This window comes from Amblyomma maculatum, chromosome 3, assembly GCF_055883805.1.
Source record: "Amblyomma maculatum isolate TAMU_Amacu chromosome 3, ASM5588380v1, whole genome shotgun sequence".
In the NCBI taxonomy this organism is placed as follows: domain Eukaryota; kingdom Metazoa; phylum Arthropoda; class Arachnida; order Ixodida; family Ixodidae; genus Amblyomma; species Amblyomma maculatum.
Window position 1 is genome coordinate 158,036,927 of NC_139346.1, and position 17,551 is coordinate 158,054,477.

General features: G+C 45.9%; 2 protein-coding genes and 1 pseudogene across 2 annotated transcripts in view; 1 reads left to right on the plus strand and 2 right to left on the minus strand.

Annotated features, from left to right (window-relative positions):
- The window catches only part of LOC146196608 (high affinity cationic amino acid transporter 1-like), a 375,314-nt gene that overhangs the window by 287,085 nt on the left and 70,678 nt on the right, over positions 1–17,551 (plus strand). The gene's annotated exons all lie outside the window — the stretch shown is intronic.
- Positions 1,187–1,762, minus strand: LOC146196612 (protein D2 pseudogene; annotated as a pseudogene).
- Positions 6,947–7,678, minus strand: LOC146196613 (protein D3-like). Its single transcript, XM_084595974.1, has one exon. The coding sequence runs from the start codon at positions 7,676–7,678 to the stop codon at positions 6,947–6,949; it is 732 nt and encodes a 243-aa protein (XP_084452100.1).

Consider the following 17,551-nt stretch of genomic DNA (forward strand, 5'->3'; position numbering starts at 1 on the left):
TGATAGTTCTTAGCGCAATCTCTGCTTACAAGGTAGCTTGGCCGTTCTAGCCTGTGTCCTTTTTATATGCCCTTGGAGAGCTTACTCCACAGGCAGCCTTTCGTCTTTGTCTTCATTATGGTGTGCCGATGAAATTTCAACAACCATCTCTCCCGCAAACTTCCGAGTGAATATATTTCGCCATCAGCTCTGCCCCTTATTCAGAATTAAATGGAAAACTGTATATCGGCAATTATAATATTTCCCGAAAGCCTATGGTAAACGCCGCGCAGCGCATGCCAAAGCTCTAGGTATATTCTAAGACCAAGAAACCTCCCTCGCTATTAAAAACTTCCTCGCTATTGATAACGTTGGTCTCAATAGTACCGTAACATTAACTGCTATTTGTCAACCGATTCCGAGCAATGTTGCAATGCCACACGTTTAACCGTAATTCACCTTAAGAATTAAATGAAAAACTGTATATCGGCAATTATAATATTTCCCGAAAGCCTATGGTAAACGCCGCGCAGCGCATGCCAAAGCTCTAGGTATATTCTAAGACCAAGAAACCTCCCTCGCTATTAAAAACTTCCTCGCTATTGATAACGTTGGTCTCAATAGTACCGTAACATTAACTGCTATTTGTCAACCGATTCCGAGCAATGTTGCAATGCCACACGTTTAACCGTAATTCACCTTAATCGAATGTTACCGTAACCCATGTGCCGACGAAAATTATAGTGACGCCAATTGACGCCAGTATTAACACACACTTCACATAGTTCCATATTTACTGAGAAAACTTAATTTCCCTTAGTGAGGCAGAAAAGTTATGCATGTATCCTAATTAGTGTTACAAGCTGCAAGCAATTTGTGAAGACAGCGAGTGCATTTCTTCTCACAAGGACAGGCAGCAATGAGTAAATTTCTCGCTGACATTCTAAACAGATGTCGCGTTGACTTGCAGGTTCTTTGGCAAACCACTTTACACGCTCTCACGCGCAATTTTGTAGCTGGAAGAATCGTTGACGAAGCGCTTAGCCTGAACAAGAAAGAAAAAACTGCTTCTTCGCGGTCCCATTGTTCAGTATTTAAATTTAGCTTTTAGCTCCCATCTACCTTGAGATATTCCTCACTCTACGAGCTGTCACGCTCTCGCCTCACAGCAGAGCAACTCTGACGACCGACGTTGCAGTCCCGTCAGCTATTTCCTCTCGCAGAGGAAAAAGTTAGCGGCAAGCGGGTCTCCGAGGTCCATGTCGGTGACGAATCGATCCACGTTGAACTGCCCGCGAGCGTCTGGAACCGGCACGTCCTTCTCGACTATCCTGTTGGTTCCTTGCGAGTAGACCAGAAACGCGTAGCGATGCAGTCCCGAACCTTTGGGCGGACTGGGCCCCGCGTACTCGGTGATCGTGTCGCCCGCCTTGATGTCGCCGCTGTTGGGCACGTTGACGACGAGCCAGTGGCGCCAGTGGCGAAGCCGCGCCGAGACGCGGCTTGGCGCATCGGGGTCCACCATCATCACTGTGTAGTAGGCGCTCGACGGGCCCTTGAACGAGATGCTCTCGGGTGGCAAGGCCGTCTCGTCGGTCGTCAGGGTGTTTCCCATGCGCACTTCGACGCCCCGTTGGAAGGTGACTTTCAAGGGTTGCTTGGCCAGCTTGGGGATGACGTCAGGAACCAGCGCCTCCATGCCCGCGGTTGCTGCGGGGCTCACCGTCTTGGGCGGAGGCGGCGTCGGGTGCTTGAGCTTCTGCGCGGGTTCGGTGGCGGCCATGGTGCTGCTGTTCCGGTCGGGGGCCTTAGAAACCGGGACCACTAGTTCGAGATGGTAGCTGGGGGTAGGCTTCGCTGTTATGGCGGTGGCTTGACGACCCAAAGCGCGCGATGCCTGGAACGTGCCGGCGCGCTCTATCTCGCTCCACTTCTGACTTTCGGCGCCGCGTGTCCCTTATTCGTCATCATCATCATCACCTTGGTGGAGATACAACTTGGAAAGCGTTGATTATATCTGTTGTCGGGCGCATCGCAGCAGCGAATATCGTCACTGCGCTGCCTACATCAGCTGAGGTGAAAAGTGGACTGCAAAATATTTAACTACTTAAGTTAGTCCATGGATACGTCTGAGGCCGCACAATCATTACCATATAAACATGATTGATAGCATGGTGACTTGGAGAATAAATAAAAAAGCATTGTTTCGCAAAACGCAAAAGATTTCGTTTTAATTTCATTTCAGTCGCCAATTAATTACACGGGAATAGGCATGACAAAAGCTACCCACCGCTACTTAACTGCATATGTAAGTGAGATCAGGAAGATAACCTTGAAAGGCCAGTGAGTTTGAGAATCTTGAGAACTGGTAAGTAATAAGAAAGAAGACAATTGATGAGGATCGGTTATAGAATACAACCTATGACGATAATGGCTGGAGAGAGCCTTGCGAGAAATCAGTGCCGCAACCTCAAGAAGTCATAATCTTTCTTGTAATGCTGCAGACGTCAAGACAACGAACAGGTCATAAAATCACATTAAAAATTGGCCTATGAATCGGCCTGTTTATCTAGACTCCACATTAATCTTTTGAGTTTCAGAGTTTGAGGTTTCTCTACGTCCTTAGTCCTAAATTGCGGAAAAAAAGGCGACACCAAAAGTATTTAAGAAATAAAGGCTTTTTTCGCAAAACAATTTTGAAAGTGTGCAGTGTATAGGTCGATAGCTACTTTATAGACCTGACAACACAAGCGTCCATTTGCTAATTGAGATTACAAGCCATGACACACTTAGACGCTCTCTTATGCATTTATCAATTAATTGGTGGTCAATAATCATTCAATCACCAGGTAACTCGCGAGACAGAGCGAAGAAGATATTACTTCGTCATGACAAGAGTTCTGTCACCGTCATCTTTTGTGGTTTATGACACTGTATCAATTACTCCCTGTCGTCATGTGCATTACAAAAAAAAAAAGAAAACTCGGTACTTCTAGTGCTCAAGAACTCAAGTCGTCCTCTGCGGCAAGCTTGGATGGGTGCGAACTTTGAAAGCAACGGCACAAATTACAGACAAAGCACAAAAGCAAGAGAAAAAACCCGTGAACGTGCGACGTGCGTCATCTTGCAAGCAACACTACTGGAAAAAAGAAAGTCATATATAAATGCATGCACACACTCAAGACAAGTAATGAAAATTTTCCATGCCTTCTACTTTCGGTTGGTATTATGTCACGTATAACCTATGCTTGAGGGTAGTCGACAGCGCCACCCTTATGCACTGCTGCTGACGTGGGACATTTCGTGCTACCGCGAGTGCCACGTAGAGGAACGTCATCTAACGTGCACTTGTGTGGTAACCCCTTGTGCTACCTGTGACACCAAGGCTGCCAGATTCGAGGCCGTCCTTTGGTTAATCAGCAAACAAAAGAGGGACTCGTTACAAGTCGATACGTACAAAAGAATCGAACAGCCACTGACAACGGGGAAAGCAAAGGGGATTGTGCGTGCGTGCGTGCGTGCGTGCGTGTGTGTGTGTGTGTGTGTGTGTGTGTGTGTGTGTGTGTGTGTGTGTGTGTGTGTGTGTGTGTGTGTGTGTGTGTGTGTGTGTGTGTGTGTGTGTGTGTGTGTGTGTGTGTGTGTGTGTGTGTGTGTGTGTGTGTGTGTGTGTGTGTGTGTGTGTGTGTGTGTGTGTGTGTGTGTGTGTGTGTGTGTGTGTGTGTGTGTGTGTGTGTGTGTGTGTGTGTGTGTGTGTGTGTGTGTGTGTGTGTGTGTGTGTGTGTGTGTGTGTGTGTGTGTGTGTGTGTGTGTGTGTGTGTGTGTGTGTGTGTGTGTGTGTGTGTGTGTGTGTGTGTGTGTGTGTGTGTGTGTGTGTGTGTGTGTGTGTGTGTGTGTGTGTGTGTGTGTGTGTGTGTGTGTGTGTGTGTTGTCGTGACGCTGGGGCTAAGTCGACCCGGCCTTCACTTGGTAGCGTGCAGAGACTCGGGGTTAAAGAAGGACTGAATCTTCGAAGTTGGTAAAATATATACAAGCAGGTTTAATGGCACTTTGAGAAAACTTATTTACATGATTATTTACACGAAAAAGAAGGGTACATCAGCAAAATGACAAGCGTTAAGAGTTCATAGCGAGAAGCGACTGGATGAGCCGTTTACCCAGGGCTCAGAGCGACATTTCGTGCTCTGCAGCGTCTTTAAAACCCCCTATGTCCAGCCCCTCTCTGAAGATGCTGACCAACCAAATCCAGGGCAAGCCCCTCAGATATCGGCATCCAATCGAACACATCACTGCACTAATGGTCTGAAGCACTGACTGGCCCGGCATTGTTTCGTTGAGCCTGGTCACTTGTTGGCGGGAAAAGCTTGGGAACGGCGAGGAGGTACATTTCTATTCTTCAGCCAAGAATCGATAGGCTGGTTCCGGCAAGTGGATTTACTTCTCAGAAACCCAAGTGCACGTGCGCGCCGCATACGCTTCCAGCATTGTCCCTTTCCGGCAATTGCAAATCTTTCCTGCATTCCCGGGAAATCATCTAATGGCCGTATGCGTCATGCTCCTTTCTTGTCCTGCAAGTCAGCGGACATGTCACTCTGTCGTCTCCTTTAGATAGTAGGCATTCCTCACTGGACGATGGCGCTTCTCGACTGGAAGGGTGAACAAAAGAAAGAAAGCACTTCCGGCTATTTCCCGCAGGGGGACATTTCTTTGTGTTTTTCTAGACGTTCTCTTGACAGGGTCAATTTGGCATTTGCAGGGTGTCCACAAAGCAAAACAGGCTTACAAAACAGGATTCCTGGAAACAGGCTCACTTAGAGCCATTGTACCAACACCACATATCCACAGCACTTATCCATGCCCACAGGCGAACAATAGAGCGCGCAAGTGCGGATGATGCACGGTCGTTACAGTGTGTGTGTGTGTGTGTGTGTGTGTGTGTGTGTGTGTGTGTGTGTGTGTGTGTGTGTGTGTGTGTGTGTGTGTGTGTGTGTGTGTGTGTGTGTGTGTGTGTGTGTGTGTGTGTGTGTGTGTGTGTGTGTGTGTGTGTGTGTGCGCGCGCGCGCGTGTGTGTGTGTGTGTGTGTGTGTGTGTGTTGTCGTGACGCTGGGGCTAAGTCGACCCGGCCTTCACTTGGTAGCGTGCAGAGACTCGGGGTTAAAGAAGGACTGAATCTTCGAAGTTGGTAAAATATATACAAGCAGGTTTAATGGCACTTTGAGAAAACTTATTTACATGATTATTTACACGAAAAAGAAGGGTACATCAGCAAAATGACAAGCGTTAAGAGTTCATAGCGAGAAGCGACTGGATGAGCCGTTTACCCAGGGCTCAGAGCGACATTTCGTGCTCTGCAGCGTCTTTAAAACCCCCTATGTCCAGCCCCTCTCTGAAGATGCTGACCAACCAAATCCAGGGCAAGCCCCTCAGATATCGGCATCCAATCGAACACATCACTGCACTAATGGTCTGAAGCACTGACTGGCCCGGCATTGTTTCGTTGAGCCTGGTCACTTGTTGGCGGGAAAAGCTTGGGAACGGCGAGGAGGTACATTTCTATTCTTCAGCCAAGAATCGATAGGCTGGTTCCGGCAAGTGGATTTACTTCTCAGAAACCCAAGTGCACGTGCGCGCCGCATACGCTTCCAGCATTGTCCCTTTCCGGCAATTGCAAATCTTTCCTGCATTCCCGGGAAATCATCTAATGGCCGTATGCGTCATGCTCCTTTCTTGTCCTGCAAGTCAGCGGACATGTCACTCTGTCGTCTCCTTTAGATAGTAGGCATTCCTCACTGGACGATGGCGCTTCTCGACTGGAAGGGTGAACAAAAGAAAGAAAGCACTTCCGGCTATTTCCCGCAGGGGGACATTTCTTTGTGTTTTTCTAGACGTTCTCTTGACAGGGTCAATTTGGCATTTGCAGGGTGTCCACAAAGCAAAACAGGCTTACAAAACAGGATTCCTGGAAACAGGCTCACTTAGAGCCATTGTACCAACACCACATATCCACAGCACTTATCCATGCCCACAGGCGAACAATAGAGCGCGCAAGTGCGGATGATGCACGGTCGTTACAGTGTGTGTGTGTGTGTGTGTGTGTGTGTGTGTGTGTGTGTGTGTGTGTGTGTGTGTGTGTGTGTGTGTGTGTGTGTGTGTGTGTGTGTGTGTGTGTGTGTGTGTGTGTGTGTGTGTGTGTGTGTGTGTGTGTGTGTGTGTGTGTGTGCGCGCGCGCGCGTGTGTGTGTGTGTGTGTGTGTGTGTGTGTGTGTGTGTGTGTGTGTGTGTGTGTGTGTGTGTGTGTGTGTGTGTGTGTGTGTGTGTGTGTGTGTGTGTGTGTGTGTGTGTGTGTGTGTGTGTTGATGAACATGAAATAACGTAATCGTGTAAATACAATCATCTCAGTGACGGCCGAGGACCAAATATTGCAGAACGTCTTATTCATAAGGCGACCTTTGAAGGATTGCCGTCAATGCGTAATGCAGGCTGGCATACTGACTTTCAATTTAAAATTGTCAGCACTGGCGAATCGAACTCATTACCGCCTAATGCTTTGCATGCAGAAGTGCCGTAAGCGTCCCAAGCAGCCGATTTTTATTCATTCTGTCGTCTCGAAGTGTTCAGAAAATTTTGGGCGGCGCGGAAGCAGCACGACATTGGCATAGCGGCGGCTAATTTTTCTTTCCTTCCTTGTAGTACGTACAGGTGGTGTTCTTTTTCGTTTGCTCTAGAAAAGCGCGTGGTGCAGCCCGCACATTTCCGGAACGCTGCGGTACGATAAGCTTCACCATCACAGCCGCAGCAATCCTGGGCACAAATCACCCACAAAAAGCACTGCACAGCTTCACGAAGAGCTCCCCGTCACACAATGTGTCACAAGGTACGAGGAGAAAAAAAAAACAGCAAGAAAAGCAACGTGTTTAAGTGCAGCACGTCTCCCAGCCTCAGATGAGAGCGTCAATACAGGTCCGGTCCATTTACATCATATATGCTTGAAGTACAACCAACCGGCCGACGAGTCCAGTAAGAGCCATAGCAAAGACTGTGGTGCAGACCACGAGTGGCGTGTATCCCGCGGTGTGACAGTTTTCGGAGATGAAGTAGTTCACCGCGATGGGCTTCCCCAGGCTGTGGTCGTTGGCGAACTTGGCCAGGTTGTAGTTCCTCCGCTTCTCGAATGGGACGACCAGCGATTGGGGTGAGTCAATGGTCTTGTACTGCTTGTAGGCTAGGAAGACGTACCTGTGTGGCCCCGCTCCCATGGGCGGTTTGGGACCGCGGTACTTATACAGCTCGAATCCTGTCTTGAAGTTGATCGGCTCCTTGCCGTCGCCTGGGTCCACGTTGACGACGAGCCAATGCAGTATCGGCGAAAATCTGTGATCTTTCATCGTGGGCACGTCAGGGTCTAGCATGGCGATCGTGTACTTGGCGCCTGGGGTCCGCGGAAAGGCGATGTTGGAAGGATTTTTGGATGCCTGGTCAAGGCTGAAGAAGTTGCCCATGGAGACCTGCCCTGCCGGGAAGGTCGCTTCAAATATGGCCTTCGGTATCGCCTCGATCAAGTCCGGCGCGATTTTGCTGGATTCAGCCTTTTTAAGAAGCTCCATCTCCCTCTTGTTCGGGTCGGCTGCGGAACACACCGAAGCTGAGAGAACAGCAACTGCCGCGAAGACACACAGCATGGCTGCATCGCACTGGAGCCGCATGTTGAAGCCAGTCGGAGGCCGCTGTTTTTATCCTATGGGCGCCGCGGAAGAAAGCATTCTTGACCAACACGGAACGGCGGAAGAAGGTGGCTTTCCAGGACAACAGAACCGATCTACCGGGGGAAGGCGAGGGCTGCTTCGCTGCTCCCGCCGCCGCCGCCGCAGCCGTCGCTGCTAACGCTGGGCTCCTGACGACGTGCAATATCCGGATTAACGTTGGCGTCGTCGTCTTTGCCAAGCAGGAACATTCGCTGCTTAGTTTTTCGAATCGGAAGATAGTAAGCGGCCTTGGGATTATTTGCAGTTGTTTCCTCCTCAGTGCTGATCTATTTATTTATTTGTTGCCTGTAATATTTAAGCACTAGACTGCTTTTTTTTTAATTGGCGCATTTCTGCGCGCGATACATCGGCGGTGAAGGCGATGCTTTCTCTTTTACCACACCCTACTACTTCATCTGTTCTGTCTCCGCCAGTAGTTTAACTGATGATTGAGTATTGGGCGCGAGGACATACCATGGCGCCACCTCTTGGCAGGGCCGTGGGACGCAGTAAGTAGGATAACCTGCGTTGAACTGCTGCTATATAGATGCTTTCTTTGGTAGTTTAGTTGCGCTTTAAATAACGTGTATTTATTTATTTATTTATTTATTTATTTATTTATTTATTTATTTATTTATTTATTTATTTATTTATTTATTTATTTATTTATTTATTTATTTATTTATTTATTTATTTATTTATTTAACATAAATCTTGGTCTGCATTGATAAGCTTAATTCGAGGTATTAGTCCCCTCGTTCGGTAAGAAAGCACTTCACCGAATCAGTAGGTTGTCGAAATTGCCAAGTTTTCACTACTGCGACGACAAAGCACACCGGCTGCTGCAACACTGCTGTTGCTATTATGGAAAAAAAAAAGAAGGAAAAAAGCTGGAGCTGCCCCAAAACCAGTCAGAGGTAAGCTGTCACTGAATACCGGTAATGATACTTCTCTACAAGGAAGCGGAGCTGTCAGGGCACTGATAGACGCTGAACGCCTTCGCAAATAGCGCCGGCAGAAGCGGCCCCGTTCACCTGCTCCTTTGAACACAGTAGGGCAGAAAAGTTGGACAGTGTGGAAGACTTGGATTAACTTTTTATAGCAAGTGCAAAGAAGTGCGTTTCACGCAGCGATTTCTTCCACATTGACTGCCGTCATTGGCACTGTTGGTTCGGGCGGACATTTGTTTTCCCCGCGCGAAGTAGCTTTGTTGACGTATGCCTCAGCACATCATAACATCTAAGGCATTATCTCTGGTGTATTAACGTACTTCGCCATTTGAAATTACTACAGCACTGCCCACGCTGCCTGAGATAACTCATCATGCATAGCGCTGCCTTTGGTGGCAAAACTTTTTAGTTCACTTCTGTGAAACTTTCGTGTCAACGCCTTCATTCACAAGAATGAGACATGGCCTTCGCACGATCCTTCCTTGCTCTTGGATTCCACTGCTATTTGGTGAAGCCAGCGTCTTTCCCATCCTGCCAGCAATATGTCTTCGTTAGCTTCACAAGTGATGAGCGCAAATTAAAGCGCGCGCGCCGTTCCCTCTGCCGCTACTCACCGAACTACTCAGCGCCGACTCATGCCGAAATCTTGCTCACTGAAATGTATGCTGCACACATGAGAATGATCGCTCGCTTCTTCGCCCATTCAAATCTTGAACAAGGAAGATTCCGTGAGCTTATATTTCGAGTAGCAATAGGCGCTTACGCCGGTTTGCAATAACAGAGCGTGGCAACAGCTTAAATAAACTTCAGCAACCTCAGCAACGATAAAAAATAAAGAAAACGCAATGCTGGCCACTCGTTATCAACCAAAACTACAGAATTAAACAGGATAAACAAAATAGCTAAGGTAGTAGGTATTCTGTGAAGGCTCCGGTATTTTTTACCACAGTGTGTTAAAAGAACTATATTTCAGTCCCTATTGTCTTCCGTTATAGATTACTGCTTTTTGGTTTGGGGAACCACCACATTTTCTAATATTACCCAGCTTTTCAAACTGCAAAAACGTGACCTTAGAATAATCGTCCACGTTTCCAGAGACACACCTGCATCACCGATTTTTCATAAACTGGATATAATTCCTCTCCCGCAGCAATACAAGCAAACCTTATTAAGTCGCTACAGGAATGCAGCAATAAATCCAGTCCTTTTCTTCAGAGAAATGTACAGACTTGAGCACAAAACTCATAACTATCGCAGGCGTACTAAAAATAATTTCATCCTTCCGCAAACCCGAACAAATTACGGACGACAAAGCATTATTTCAGCTTGCCGCTTCTGTTAAACACAATAGATTGAATACACTATGCAGATTTCATACTCTTTATAAACTGACTGAAACTGTATTTCTATAAAAATGCCTTCTGTTCTGCGTGTATGTCCTTGTTTCAGCATTATTTGGAAGTGTTGTTGTGCCGTGTTGCTGTTTCTGTAAAAAAGAAAAGACAAGAAATGTATATCTGTTTTGCTATCTGTCGCAGCAAAGTTGCCAAGTGTTTTCTTGGGAGCGTAGCCCCTCGTCAAGCCTTTGTTAGGAATGTTGGCTACGCCCCTAACATCTCTGCGATGTTGAGATAATATGACTTGACTTGACTTGACTTGGTTATTACTTTTTAAAACGCAAAAATTCAATCGAGCGTCTGCTTCAGCAGCAGAAGAGGAATCACGTGATTCCACGTGTTTCCCTAGGTCGACGTTAGCGCCATTCGCTCCAGTGGTGGCGCTCGCGCCCAATAGTGTCATATAATTTCTCCTTCAAATAACTAACCTGGTAATGAAAGAAAATTCAATAGGCAGAGCAAAGTGGCCTATTTGGTTTTCATCTTTTTTTTTCTCTCGCCCGTTGCGTGTCTTGGCTTTTGCGTCTATGATAAAGGTGAAGTGTGATTGCACGCCCATACGCTAAGAAAATAACGATAGAGTATATCTTGTTTTGCGAGCAGCCTCACCCGCCAAATGTCCACACCGTCCAGTCAGAAGGCCTGACATATTTTATCAGGCGCATCCCATTTCCATTTAAATGGATGACCACATTCTTCTTACCCCCGACTTTTCTTTCCCAATTAAAGTTGTGCGTGAACCAAGTTGGATCACCATGTTAAAGTAGTGAATGTTTGTTTTTCTTGAAGTTATTTTGTGGTCTTAGCAGGAAAAACAGGAGCGTTATTTCTCTTTTCCGCCGTGTATTGTGTTTATGCTGATTTAGTTTCATTTTAGTTCACATATAGAACCTTGACTTTTAGGATAGCGGCGTGTTACAACTTTGTATGTTAACCACTCCCCACATCAAACAAACAAAAAAAGCGCAGGGACAGGACATGGACGAGAAAGGACACACACGAGCGCTAAACTTCCAGCACTTTATTGTGAACCGCGGAACGGTAAATATACACGAAGGGGCGATACATTGCGCAGGCGCAGGAGGACAAACAATTTCAATCGTTTCTTAGATAGTCCTGCATTACGTTTTCGGGAGCAGTGCAGAGTCCCAATTTGCACACCTCTATTCCTGCTCCGACAACGTTTAGGCTGAAAGGTCACAACTTCTAACTGTAATTTCTTCCATGTAATCCTCGCCTAAGAGTCGGGACAATGTCACGATAGGTGCGCTAAAAAAAAATTAAAAAAAAATTAAAAAAAAAAGTTTAACACACGAATTCATTCAGGACCACCTCGATCTGGTGACTGAATCATTAGAAACTACATGGCTTCCACGCGACGGGAAGGTGGCGAAAATTACACATCTTCGAAGGCTCTCGGACAGGATTTAATTTTGAAAGCATTCGGCTGATAGCTTTAGCTTCAAACCTGTTAACATTAATAGCATTTTGTGCATAGCCACCTCTCAAAACATATTTCAGAGATCAGTGCTTTTGAGCTCTGCCCTGTTTGGTTTACAATAAGGATGTATCAGCGTTAGTGACGCTCGGTATTGCCAAGGCCTACGACAGCGTTCTGCACTCCATCCTTCTCAACAAGTTGGCATTTTTTCATCTATCGTTCTACTTTTAAGCGTGGATCTGGGAATTTTCGAAAGAGCTTATTTTTTGTTTGTTAGCACTGATGGGTCCTTTACCTCAGACACCTATGCTTAGAAAAAGAGGGGTGCCCCTATGCTCTGTGCTTTCGCCACTCCTTTTTAATATATTCATGTATGTATATGCAAATGGAGTAGCATTCTTCGTCTCTGTAAAAGGTATTCATGCCCTCTATCGTTCACTGCAGGCTTACGTAAATGTACTTGAGATCTGGTTCAATAAGACTAAGTTGTTTTTAAATGTGCGCAAAAGTAGTGTGCTAGCTTTTAAAACCTTCACCCCCCTTATATGTTCCTTTACATTCAGACAACATGCCTGAAATGCATTCTGTGAGGTAATTAGGTAAAACTTACGATGCTAATGTGGATATGAGGCCTCACATCAAGGCTAATGTTCAGAAAGGTGAGCGTGCACTTGGTAGCAGGGGGTAAAGCGCGGCGAGGAGGTTTTGCTACACTCGTGTAGCGCCATGATGGTTCTCCTAGTAATTATTTTTGCTTTACTCCCACAAAAGACTCTAAAAAGTTGATCTATAAAGCATTATTGTTCATAAGAAATGTTCTCACATTTTATTTGATTTTATACACTTCTAAAATTTCAGTGATATAAAGGCTGATAAAAGTGTACTTGTGATAGTTTCGTATTGTGTCGTCTGCTGTACCTAGAACTAGAGGGCGCTGGCTCTAGCAGCTATGCGAGAAGAACCATCATGACTGCGAACACAATTAGCAAAAAAGTGGAGAGGGCTCACATGGGAGTGCCGCCATCACTTACGCTCTAGTCTTAGTAGTATTAACTCTGTACTTGGTAGAAATAGTGCAAGTAGTTGGAAATTTGGGATTCGCCGAGATACTCTTGTACTCCTGTACAAAGCCTGTGTGAGACCGATTCTGGAATTTGTCTGCATTATTTTTTCTAGTTCTCCAAAATATAAGTTGAATTCTTTACGGTTTTATAACGACGTATACAGCGCCTCTGCCGTGGTATCCCAAACTCCCTCTTTATTGCTGTTTTGTGCCTGGAGGCTCGTATTCCGGACCTTAATTCCCATTTCCGCTTCCTAACTGTCAGGTCATTCTTGCGGTCATTTGAGTTTATTCTAGCTGTGGCTACACTTATATTTATTTACCACCCGGCCATTTTTCTCACTCACCAATGGTGAAGCTTCTGCATGCCTCGGGCTGTTTTCACTCGGAGAATTTCAGAAAACATCGTGGGGAGCTCGGTTTCATATGTCCTATAGGTTACACAACGTCCCATGTGGACGTCAATTGTGATTCTATTTTTCCATCTAATTTGAAGCACTTACCTTCCAGTCTAATATCTAGTCTCCGCTCTCAGATCACCTTGAAACGTTTCTGGATCACATTGTAATCGCCACTGATTCGTCTGTCACCATACAAGAGGCAGCGATCGGCATTTTTTTTTCAGACTGTTTCCTGGAATTTTTCAGTTCTTGTCTCGGATTACACACCGATCTGTTTCTCCGAGTTTATGGCTGCTGGGCCTGCACCTTTACAAGTTCCCTGCAATCAGTCACAAATCATTTTTCTATCAGTCTGCCTCTCTGTTTTGTTGTCATTAAAGTCAGCACGGGATCTTCAATTGAGCCGCTCACTAATGTATTTCATCCCTGCATGGGTGAAAGAGGTACGGTTCATCTGCAGTGTGAAGTAGCGCTGACTCTTATGCGATGCACGATCCCTCGCCTAAACCTTTACTTATGTAGATTCGGGTTCATGTCCCACAAACCTTTGTGAGGCTTGTGGCGAGATTGAAAGCATTGAGCATTTCGCTGTCTCTTGCAAATCTTAGCTTCAGAAAAAGGCACATCTTGAAATTACAATAGCCCAACTGGAATTTACTTTGCTGGTTCCGCTTCTCTTCTCCTTCGGTGGGAGTGCGAGGTGATTTGCGTTGCCTCATATCTGTGAATATTTACGCAACTATATCAGAGCATTTACAAACTTCAAAAACTTTGTTCAGTATATTTTTTTGTTTTATGCAATTTTATGACCGTGAATCATGTTTTTTTTTTGTTCTTTCGTCAATAATTCATTTATTACCCCAATTCAGTGTATCAGTGCATTTGGTTGTCCACGCTGAACCTTGGACAATCTCCCTCGTTCGTATGTGCCATTTATACCAAAGAAGGAGAAGAAGAGTTTCGCAATACAGACGCCATCTGGAATATACTTATAAATTTTATTGCATTTTTAAACATCTTTTTTTTTTCATTGATTACTATTCCTACCGCCTTAAATATTTTTTAGCAACACTTTTAGCAACACTCACTAATTCTTAATTTATAAGCTATCTATCATAAAGTCTAAGCCGACATCGTGAATTTTATTCTTACACGTGCACTTAACTCTGGCCAATCTCCCATTGTGGGTACGTGCCATAGGCATCGAGGAGAGAAGATGAAAAAGAAAACGCCATCCTGAATCGGTCATGAAGCCTTCTTCACTTATACTGACTTTGGCGGCGAGCTTCGTTACGCTCACCCACAGCAGCCGTGTCCGAAGGGACCCGTCGGAAATGTTCGCCGACACGATCAGCGAGCTCAAAGGACTGATGAAGACCAAGCTACACGAGGACAAAGTAAGGAGGCTCCATTTCCCCATGCATTCTTGCTGTCAGGAACGACGTCTGTTGCTGGTCTCGCTATCCACACTTGGAAATTGAACTGCAGCTGTGCGCCTCTCATAGTTAACGTGCAAGAACAGCCGCTGTACTACCTCAATGTAAAATCCACGTCATTCCTAATAATGCACGTGACGTAGTACTAAAGCAAAAACAGAAATTTGAGAAAGTGGTAAAGCTTGCTCAAAAGTCTACGAGATATTGCATAGTGCTGTACATTTACTAACTCCTTCAGTGCTTCGCGTAGTTTCAAAAATGAATTTACTGCTATGTGGCATGGTTACCGTGTTCCCGTTTTGTTTCTTCTATTTAACAGCCATCACTCCGGTCAGTACTAGCAGACTAGTGGAGACAAACTCGGAACATAACGTTCTTTTGGTGAACTCATATTGTAACTAAGCTTTGTTTTCTCGCATTTGGCTCGCTCTATTGGAAGGCAAGCGTCTCCAGCACTCGGCCTGCATAGTTTGTATGTAATAACAAAATTTCAAACAGACACTCACCTCTCTGCAGGATAACACTCACCAAATGTGGACCGTCATGCCTTGAGTAATGCAAAATTTTCGTCTAAAATCAGTGCGATATTGGGATAAACATATGTATTTTATTTCTATATCACAATGAGCACTTCATTATCTCAACTGCCAAAAATTGCAGCTGCCTAGTTAGCTCTGTCTTCGACACAATTCCTGCTCTCAACCACGCACTGTACAGGGGCGAAGTTTCACTTGCTGCTCTCCTCGTAGGTCATCCCAGAGGTCATCATGGAGATTCCCGAGCAGCCCGTGGCCGTATTCTATCCGCTCGCCACAGTCAAGATGGGAAACCACATCGACCCAGCCGCACTGCGCTACATCCCTCAGTTTTTCTTCAAGTGGAAGCCCAGTAGCTTCTACACGGTCATGCTTCTCGGGCCCGACTACCCGAACCGTGAAGCTCCCACCGAGAGGAACCGCTTGATGTGGTGCGTGACCAACTTTGCTCAATTGAACGCCACGTACACAATTCGACCCATTGGACTGGTTTCCTACCAGCAGCCGCAGCCTAGGAACAACAGCGGCAAGATGCGCTACGTGTTCCTGGTGTATGAGCAGCCGACGAACAGGGACTGGAGCAAGAATATCATCGAAACGCCGGCGCCTCTTACTAACTTCATGCCCGAGTGGTACGTAGACAGGAATGGTCTCAACTTAGTGGCCGTCAACTACTTCGTCATCGAGACGGGACAAGATGGCAACCAGGCCGACTCATCCGTCCCTAACAAATCGTTCGGAAGGGTCACGGGTGAGGAAACACTTGCTATGAATGGCAACAAAGCGAATGGGACTCGTGGGAAGAATTCTAACACTAGAGAAGAAAAGGCTCGGGTTGATGAAAAGACGACTGAGAACGGTAAAAGCGTGACTCGGCCTGGTGAAAAGACTGGCGGACCTGGTGAAAAGGAAGCTCGGAGCGATGAAAAGTCAACTGGCGCTGCGGCGATGGAGGCTGAAGAAAAGACGACCAGTGCTGACAGAGACAGCCGTCCGACCAGTGAAACGGCAACCGGCACTGGCGAAAAGCAGCTTCGGGCTGAAGCAAAAGTAGCCGGCGCCTTCGAGAACGAAACTTTGGCCCGTAAAAAGGCGAAGCCCGTACTGGTTAAAATGCAACCGATGATAACGCGAAGATTTCAGGGACTGATTAAAAGGAAATCGGCACATTCTAAACACGAATAAGCATATAAGGGAGTGAAAAGGGACTAGCATGTCCATTAGCGCACGGCCTTGCAGGGGCATGGTATTTTCATCAAGCCCTCATGTAGATATTCACAACTATACGGAATGGTATACTAGAAGCATACTTTAGTCCTAAACAATACTTTTTGAAGTAATTATCAATGCTATGAGGATTTTAACGACTGCACCAGAAGTTTTCATGTTACTAATAATATAAAGAATTAACTGAAAATCTTCGTAATTGCTAAACTGAAAATTTTCAACTGAGAAATTGCTTCCGTGTTTCTAGTGATGAAAATTTGTGCAATGGCTCGGCAGAATGCCCGGACTTTATTTAATAGAGAGTGTGGTAGAGGACATGCTACTCCTTTTTTTACTACCTTGCAGGCTTATTCTTGTTTACAATGCTTTAATGTTTTGACGTTACTAATAATGTAAAGAATTCACTTAAAATCTTCGTAATTGCTGAACCTTTGGGAATTTTCAACTGAGAAATTTCTTCCGGTTTCTAGTGATGAAAATTTGTGCAATGGCTCGGCAGAATGCCCTGAGTGCGGTAGAGGACATCTACTCCTTTTTTACTCCCTTGTAAGCTTATTCGTGTTTACCATGCATTGACGAAAAGGAGACTGGGAGCGCGAAAAACGCGACTGGTATGGTGGAAAGGCGACTTGCAATGCTGAAAAGACAGACGCTGCGTAAAATAGAATCATGAAAAGGAGATTGGCAGTCAGGAAACGGGTTCGAACCCGGGAACTCCGGCACAGTAGTCGGGCGTCTTACCACTGCACCACCCCGGCGGGCGAAACGAAGTGGCGTCCGTGTGCTGTGCGATGTCAGCGCACGTTAAAGATCCCCAGGTGGTCGAAATTACTCCGTAGCCCTCCACTACGGCTCCTCTTTCTCTCTTTCCACTTTCATTCCCACCTTCCTCCCTTCCCTTACGGCGCGGTTCGGGTGTCCACAGAACAAGTGTGACAGTTACTGCGCCTTTCCCTTCCTGTGAACCAATTTATTTATTATTATTATTTAGTCAGGAAACGGAAGCTTCGAGAGGTGAAAAGACTATAGGTAATTGCACAAAATGCTTTGCGACTGGAAAACGGAATAAACAGCATAAAACAAAGCATGGTCGTGGAAAGAAAATTGTGGCAGCGCAGAACAACATCTGGTACTTCGAAGATGCAGCATAATAGTGATTAGGAGCAGATTAAGGCTGGTAAAAATGTTTATCCGGATTGAGGATTGATGGATAGGAAACCAGAAAAGGGTTTAGACACGTTTACGACTTGAGCGTTCTCTACGCTTCTCTACGACTTGAGCGTTCAACCCAGCAGACATGCTTTGCGGAGAAGTCGAGAAAGCCGTGCTCTCGAAACGAGCACACATTATTTGCCGAACATTGAGCTAAAACGGAAATTAATT